The sequence below is a fragment of the Centropristis striata genome, chromosome 8 (assembly GCF_030273125.1).
Source record: "Centropristis striata isolate RG_2023a ecotype Rhode Island chromosome 8, C.striata_1.0, whole genome shotgun sequence".
Classification (NCBI taxonomy): Eukaryota; Metazoa; Chordata; class Actinopteri; order Perciformes; family Serranidae; genus Centropristis; species Centropristis striata.
Genome location: NC_081524.1, coordinates 11496216 through 11505112, shown reverse-complemented (window position 1 = coordinate 11505112; position 8897 = coordinate 11496216). Strand labels below are relative to the sequence as shown.

General features: G+C 35.5%; 2 protein-coding genes across 2 annotated transcripts; one reads left to right on the top strand and one right to left on the bottom strand.

Moving 5' to 3' along the window:
• Window positions 1–1297: 1297 nt before the first annotated feature.
• On the bottom strand, window positions 1298–3334 carry ndufa3 (NADH:ubiquinone oxidoreductase subunit A3). The gene is made up of 4 exons (XM_059340121.1): window positions 3193–3334; window positions 2855–2929; window positions 1902–1979; window positions 1298–1486 (listed from the first exon to the last, which is right to left on the bottom strand). Exons 1-4 carry the CDS (start codon window positions 3248–3250, stop codon window positions 1395–1397), a joined length of 303 nt encoding a protein of 100 aa, XP_059196104.1. The 5' UTR covers window positions 3251–3334; the 3' UTR covers window positions 1298–1394.
• Window positions 3332–8813, top strand: tfpt (TCF3 (E2A) fusion partner). The gene is made up of 7 exons (XM_059340115.1): window positions 3332–3469; window positions 5060–5161; window positions 5685–5807; window positions 6193–6263; window positions 6343–6412; window positions 7486–7644; window positions 7857–8813. The coding sequence occupies exons 2-7, from the start codon at window positions 5060–5062 to the stop codon at window positions 7929–7931; spliced, it is 600 nt and encodes a 199-aa protein (XP_059196098.1). The 5' UTR covers window positions 3332–3469; the 3' UTR covers window positions 7932–8813.
• Window positions 8814–8897: the final 84 nt, after the last annotated feature.

The window sequence follows — 8897 nt, the reverse complement described above, 5'->3', positions numbered from 1 at the left end:
AGACCCTTAAGTAAAAGTATTAATACCACACTTAGAAAATACTCCGTTAGAACAAAAGTCCTGGATTGAAAAGGTTATGGTAAAATCAGGAAATGTACTCAAATTATTAAAAGTAAAACTATTTAATTTAACTTGAATTAACTGTTGTAGTTGGTTGAGCTCATTCTTAACTATGTTGTATCAAACTGCATCTAATGATGATTAATATGCTGACTATTTTCTCCATTAATTAATGGTTGGTGGGTTTTTAAAACACGAAATAGTGAGAAATGTTGTCACGATTACTCAATGTTTTAAGTATTTAAAAAACATTAAAATTATTCAAATAATTAACAGGAAAATCAGCAAATCTTCACATTTGAACCATGTTATGTTTTGTATGAATAGTTATTTAAGTGATTATCAAAAAAAGTTGCTGTTATAGTAAAACTCTTCTTGTTTTCTGTGCAAGGATATTACTTTGTGAGGTGACGAATAACCTTTTTTGTGCAACTGACTAAAGCAAAATCAAATCAAATTTATGTAGTGAAGTGAAAAGTACATCATTTTCCTCTTAAATGTAGTGGAACAGAAATAGAAAGAAAACTCAAGTCAAGTATCTCTAAATTGTACTTAGGTAAATGTAGTTAGTTACATTCCACAGGTGTCAAAGTGAATTACATCTTGATTATTCCAGTTTCATATTTTAGCAGCAGCAGCAGCAGGTCTTCATGCAGTGCTGCTCCACATATTGTTCTGCCACCTTTCTTACTCATGCAAGCAGAATAATACTTTTATGAAACAAGGAATTCATATTTAAACAGTGTTAATCTGGTTGCAGCTTTATCGAGTTAAGCCTCTTCTGAAGGATCACGGTTGTGTTGAAGCTTAGTTTCTCTCATGATCTGCTCCGAACAAAATCAAACAGAAATCTTGATGCCGAGTCATGTTTTCTGACAGAAAATTTTATTCTTGTCACATTTCTGTGATTTTTGAGATGTTCTACCAACCGAGGTCATTTTAAGGTTTACTCTAAAAGCCGCATGAAAGGAATTAAGACTTCTTTGTGTTCAAATTTCAGTAGCTTAAGTGGTGCAAATTATAGTGAAGTTACAAGTCTGCCTCAAGTTAAAAAACTGTAAGCGAACCATTAGTTTAAAAAAAAGAAAAGTAAAAATCACAAAAACACTCCTAGAGGATTTAGTTTAAGCCTTGTTAAAGTCAGGCAATTCTACAATGAAAACATTTCCTGAAATGCTAATGTAATGTCAATGGAAATGTGTTGAATGTATTTAAGCCAAACAATGAGGCACAAAAGTAGAATTAAATAAATCTTTATTGTGGGACATTGATAGGCGGAGCAGCTATTCAGAAACATATGAACAAGAGGAAGCGCTGCTCCTGTGAATGTGGAGTTAGAGCTTTTTCAGCCATTCCAAGCTTGGTCCTTGTGGGTCAAGAGGATGAGCGGGGACATCTGGCATATTTCCATCATCTCGCACGGGGACTGCATTAAGGAAAGAAAAAGAAGCTTTAATATAATATTATAATATAATAATATTTGATTAGATACAAAAAATACAGTGTCAATGGTTAAAACTAAAATAATTGAGCTGTTTTTTCATGTATGTATACAGTGGCAGTTTTACACAGGGGCCTGCAGGGGCCACTGCCCTTGTGAAAAAGTCCATGGCCCCTGCTGTGGCCCCTGTGTCAAATTAATAATAAAATGATAAATTTATGACGATGGACGACAGAACAATTCTTAGCTATTTTTTGTTCAAACAATATCTCATTGTACACAAAAGGAACCCAGAAGGTGTACATTGCATTAATTATAACCCTGCCCCACAGTAAACTCGGTCTAGAACCGCCACTGTATGTATGTGATTATGAAAGTTATTAGTCTGAATGGTGCTTACCTGGGTAGTTGTACGGCGTAGCAGAATTGATCATTCCTGAATACTTTGTGAAGGGGCTGATGAATGGAATAGCAACACCTGAGGGTATACAAAGTTGCATTACCTTTACATACAATATATAATAATAATAATCACACTTTATATCGTCACACTTAAAATAATCGCCTAAGTCATTTTTTGTCATCTGATTTTACCCCTTTAAGATCATCACTTCTTTGACAATTTGCCACATTCATAGGCATCAGATAAGAACCCAGCAAAGAAGAGCTAGAGGGAGATTGTTTAGTTATCAGTTTAGTTTATTAGTGTTTTATTGTTGACACTAATATTGGTAACACTTTACTCTAAGGTGTCTACATAAGAGTGACATGAGCATGTCATAAACACGACATGGGATGTGTCATGAACATTAATGACACTTTGAAGTAACATTAATGTTCATGATACTTGTCATCTCATGTTTCTGACAGGCTTGAGACTCTATGACTCTTATGTAGACACCTTCAAAATAAAGTGTTACCATATCTTGCTTAAGTCACAAAGGCATGTTCAAAAAATTGCCTACGTCATTTATTTCTCTTAAGTTACATAATTTACACACAGTGTTATTACTATGCCAATAGCCATCCTTTGTTACATCCTTTTTGAGTGAAATGACCAATACATGTCATATGTTACACTTTTGATGAAGTCTTTTGTGTTTCCTGCCAAACTTGAAAAAATCAGTTAGGCGATTATTTTAACAGGGTGACGATATAATAATAATAATAATAATATTAATCACACTTTATATTGTATTTATGGTGCCTATATCGGTCCCAGAACAGTTCACGTGGAACCAAAGACCACAGAGAGAACGTCTTACTCAGGATTTCAAAAGCAACTTGTACAATGTTGCGCTCTCTTTCACTCACACACATTTCTGAGCTCAATGTAAGAGGCTGCTGACTGACCTATCGCTCCAATAGCACAGGAGGCGAAGATAACAGGCTCTTTATTCCATACATTCTTCAGGAACGCTGCGATTCCTGCAGAAACAAAAACAGGGCAGGTCAAAATCCTCCAAGGCTGACAATCAACATACGGCTAGCTAACGTTAGCCGCCGTTAGCAGCATATCCAAGGTCACGTTTTTAGTTTTATTTCTAAATTGCATCATTGTGTAAAGGTAGCTCTGACACATTTTTAAGTGTTTTGCGAATGTTTTAAGTATTTATTCGTGCTGCCTGGAGGTCTTAATATGGCTAATTTTACCGGGTGTGTGTACAAAACACAAGAAAATAGTCACATACCCGCCATGTTGTCTTTCGTAGTTTCAACCAAGCGGGTGCTCATGGGAAATGTAGTCATTATTGAGGAACGTCACATTTCTGCGCCCGCCGTCGCATAAAAACACGACGAGAATGGAAAGGGGAGGCTGGTAGCTTGATTTTAGAGTTGATTTTATCAGAATATAAAGTTACTACATGTTGTTAGTTAACCTGACAGTGTGAGCCAAAGACTAATACACACTCTACGGAGCAGACTGGCCGCAGGACACCAGTGTGACTGGACTTATCTTTCAGAAATGTAAGTACGTTTGATCAGCAGTCTAACATCTGTACATTTTTATATCTGCAATGGATATTAACTCTTTACAATACAAATGGAAATTAAGTAAGGAAAATGTCGTTACACTAAAATAATCGCCTATTTCATTTTTTTGGTCAAAATTCGTTTGTTTTTTTGCCTAAATCATCTCCTCATGACGCCAGCCACATACGTATAGTAAAATCGCCTCCATCCTCAGTTGATCAGATCATGTGATTTTACCCCTTTAAGATAATGGCCTATGTCAAGTGTGTGACTTAAGCGGATTTATAATACCTAGGTCAAAATAAAAAATGTGACTTAGGCAATTTTTTGAACATGCCTTTGTGACTTAAGCAAAATATGGTAACACTTTATTTTAAAGATGTCTACATAAGAGTGACATGAGCGGCCTGTGTGACTCTTATGAAGACACCTTCCAAATAAAGTGTTACCATATCTGCCTAAATCATTTATTTCTCTTAAGTGACATCATTTACACACAGTGTTATTACTATGCCAATAGCCATCCTTTGTTACATCCTTTTTGAGTGAAATGATCAATAAATGTCATATGTTACACTTTTGGTGAAGTTTTTTTTTTTTGAAGTGTGTTTCCTGCAAACCAAAATGATTTAGGCGATTATTTTAACAGGGTGACAATATGCAGTCAAAATATTCTTAACAGTGTGTTTTTCAGCTCAGAAAAACACACTTTAGCAAGATCTGTGGCATTCGTTTTCATTATAGAACCACATTATTACTACACACAATCCAAAGTTGGTTTCAAGGTTTTTTAAATGCATTTCAATACAGTGAAACATTTAGCAGTAACTATTTCCATGCATACATGTGTTGCAAACTAACCTTAGGGTGTCTCTGGGATGTTCGGTATGAATTTTGGCCAAATCCTGTGAAAAGTAAGCATTTGGTGAGGCTCAGGGTGCACAGGCATGAATCTCAAAAAAATATTAAATTTAGGTTCAAGGGCTAAACTTAAACAATTCATATCTTTAAACGTTTTTTGATTGGGACTTTAGGATTTTGCAGTTTCATCTTTTTTTTTATTTTTCAAGGAAATCCGAGACATGAACTGTGAGGTCTAGATGAGTTGGTATAGAATGACCCTAGAGGCAAATATTGTACATTTATCTGATGGCTTTTGAGAGTTACCAGTTACTTTTACAGATTTACAGATTATTATTACAAATTATAAATCGACTTCTAAATTATGATATATTACTATAGATTATATTCTGCTGACAGAAGTATATAAAACCATTCATATTAGCTCCATCTTTAGCAACTGCAACATTGTGCATACATGCATCACTAATTATAATCCAGTAATATAATATATAGTTCTAAAATGGGCTAGTGGGCCCTTTTACTGTTGGCCATCTGAGTATATTTTAATGCAAATATCTTTGAACTTTTACTTAAGTAAGAGCTTGAATGCAGGGCTATTTACACTGTAGTAAAATGATCATCCAAAGTGCTATGAGAGATATTGTGAATTTGTACTGTATGCATACATTTTTTATTAAAACTGTTATAATAACAAATAATCTGCACTCTTTGTTTGCCCAGATGATGGAGGACTTTTCTGGTCTGGCTCTGCCTCCTCTCTTTGGAGGACACATCCTAGAGGCGGAGCTGGAGCCTGGTGGTGTTGAGCTGGGACCAGGAGAGGTAATATTAATGTTAATGATCATAGTAAAGATAATGTTGACGTCAGACACCTTGTAGTTACTGCTCCATGTGCCACAGAGTAATGAGAAGCTTTGCACATTGTCTTTGGTTCAAACCTCTCAGCTTGTATGGAAGAAAATTAGCATTAAGATTGCTCTGGTAAGCTCTATCTTTATACAGTGAAGCCCTTGATCTGAATTGAGATGTGATCAATGCATGCCACAATGACTAAAAAATCTTACTTTGCATTAATAACAGACATGTATAATTCTATTAGAGTTAGAGATGATGCCTGTCCACAATATTTGAATTCAGAGTGTCTTGTACAGTGTGGTCATGTGTATGTAGCTTGGTGGGCGGAGGGAGGATCTGCTGGGGCTGAAGGTCATTTCTAACTGGTATTGTATCACAGTAGGAGTATAATGACACCATTATTGAGAAATATAGATTTCTGTAGGATGGCTTCAGACACAGAAGAGCAAACACAAAACAGAAACAAGGGTTTTTTTATTTTTATTTCCAGGTGGAGCTGGGCCCGGGAGGCAACGAACTGCTGGAGAATACAGCACAGGAGGACGAAGAGAGAAGAGCTCTTGATAAAAGAAAATATTTGGCTCTGAACAGGAGATGTAAAGAAATTGAACAGGTGTGTGCAGGCTTGCATATTCACATGAATGTATTTGAGTTAGATAAATGTGTTGTATTTGTGTTTGTAGTCATTTCGTTTTTAATTTCTCATTTTTAGCAGTATACTTTTTTTCAAACCAGCTATAATTGCTGATAGATTATTGTAAGGCTGCAAATGCAGAACAGGCTACTCTTTTTAGAAATTCCTGTTGCAATCTGATGATTTTTAAGACACTGTGACACTGTCTTTTTCTTTTTTACTGCTTTGTCAAATGACATTATGTCTGGAAAGAATTTCCAATTCAACAATCTGATATTGGACTAAGCCAATACTGTTTTTTAAAGCTCATATCAGCCAAATAAAATCATGCATCTGCTATCTCTTCAAAATGTGTGTTTTTCAGGTAAATCAGAAGATTCTTGGCCGCCTTCATCAAGTACAAAGAATTACACGGCGCATGAAGAAGGAAAGACGGTATGAAACCACATTACAGTAACTCAGTTTCAGCATTTCCCACTTGATGGCCCAACTGAAGATTATGTTAATCTTGCAGGTTTCTCATGAAGACTTTAGATTCTCATGGGGACGACTACAGAAACGCCCAGTTCACGATACTCCTAGAGGTGAGAATTAGAGAGACAGGCTGCTCTATGTGGTACAATACACCGAAAAGGAGGAAAGATTTCTCTTTTAAATTTTTTTTTTATTTAATTCATAACCCTTACACACACACACACACACACATAAAGACACATGCCATAAAATAGTGTGACCATTATTTACCTTTTTCTTGTTATGAAATGTTTATTTTTACATGTTTCATCAAGTTCTATATGACTTGTTGTCTGTCCTTGCCCCGTTCCTGTCATTGTTGTACATGTTAAGTTTTTTTTGTTTTGTTTTTTCACTAGTTCAAAAAAAGAAGAAAAGATCAACTAAACATGAAATAATTATGAGCTAATTATGTTTTCAATAATGGATTTTTCAGTTTCACATTGATTGACACCCTTGATATATATGATATATATGCAAAAAAAGGATGGAAGCACAATTTAAAATAAAAAATATTAAAGGCTTAAATTTAGATTTTGACACAGGACCCTTGTGAAACCCTCAATGGGATGCTGTGGGAAATGTAAATAAAAGTAGATCTCATAAAATTCTGAATTCAGAGTGTGTGTTTCCAAAAATATCAGTTTGAACATAAAATAAACTGCCTTTGTACAGTTTCCAATTTAAGATATGTCACAAAGCATTAGCAAATTATCACATTCTGTTTTAATTTACATTTTAAACACCATCCCAACTTTTTTGGATTAGAGACAGTTACCTAAGAAAAAAAAATCAAGCAGCTTCTCTCTTTTCTCTCCTTTGTGACTGCTTTTTTCTTTTCTTTTTTACAATTTTTAAACTAACTTGAGTTGTTACAGGGTAGGAGTAATAAGCTATGCTTCAGCCTACGCCTTTTCGGTCCAAATGTCTATTATCAATTTTCTTTCTCTGGTTTTCTGGTTTGTTACTTTTCTTTTAATGACATGTATTGACCGAAATAAACGAAAACTAAACGAAATGAAACGAAACCTAGACTGTCTACTGATTTGTTCGATGTACCAATGATAAGTAAATAATAATGCTGAAGTTTTTTTTACGCCTTCAACTTTGTAATTTTTCAGCTGTTTTCATTTTATTTTTTGAGGATGAGTCTGGAGCCCATTTAGATCCTGCTGCTGGAGTGGAGGATGACCGGCTCAACGGTGTGTCTGGTCCCGCCTCGTCTGCAGCGCTGCATCATGCTGCCGGACCAAAGAGGAGGAGGCACCGAATTCCACGGCAAGACAAGGACCGAGACCAACAGGTAGGTAGAGCTGCTGGACTGAGGTTGTCCATTCAAGTGTCATAGTATAGTAGTCATTTTCTGACAGTTCACTCTGTCTTGTTCTGTGTCTGGGTGATTTGAATGGACATGTAGTAATTGATGCAGGAATGGGTGGTATAAAATGCAGCCAGGTGTCATTAATGTAAGCCTAACTGGTTTTCTGTTGACTGAGTTTCCGCTTCTTTTCCCAGACTGAACCAGACATGTCAGTGTTGGCAGAGACACAGTATGGAGAAATGCCCAGCCCAACCTCTCTGTCTCACTGATCATTGCACTAGGGCCTGGATATGATGATGATGATGAAGGAGCACCAAGTTTCTTTAACTGTTCAGTAGATAATGCTGCCTCTGTTTGTAGTTTTACTTGAACACTGTGAACAGATCACATTCATGTAAGGTGAAATGAGACGATATTCACCTGATGCATGTATACATTTGTTTTGTATATTATGTTTTCTGTTGTTGTACTTGTAATTGAGGACAATACATAATTATGACCAATGGCAAACTGTGCACACTTTCATGGACAGCCTTGTTGGTAAAAATCCCTCAACTTAGATACAATGGGAGGGTTGCAAACTTGTGTTATTAATGGATTTCACAATACAATACGTTCAATTATTTCATGGTTCATGATTTATTTTCAGCTATTTCTTATATAAACTGCTACTAAGCTGTTCGGCTGTATTATGAAATGTTTTATTTTAAAGTTTCTGAATTATTGTTTTTTAACTTTAAAACATTTCAAAGTGTTAAGAGAGGTTTTGTACTGTATGTTTTTTTTTTATTATTTTTACTAATATTAACTTGAAGCAAGTCACCGCTTTTATTCATGTTCACATCTGCATCAACCATTCAGCCATTTAAAAAAATCATGTTTCTATACAACAGTAGAGAAATTTTTCAGGCATAAATAAATAAAAAAAATCCATGTCAGGTCACCTTGTTAGGTTTTTCTGGAGCTTTTAGTCTCATGTCTTTCTCATAGGATGGAGGTTGCTCAGTTGTCATGGAGATAAATGTCATCACGTTTCTTTTCAGCACTAAGGAACAAGGAATATCCGTCTAAAGTTTAATAAAATCCAAGACAAAATCCATACTACGAGGTTGTGAGTTAATAAAGAAACTGTGGAGATGTTTCAGAAAATACATTTTGGAGTAAGTCTGATTTGGTTTTGTGTCTATCATAACTCATCACACGGCCCAGCCAATGGGCGAGCCTCATTCCAGCGG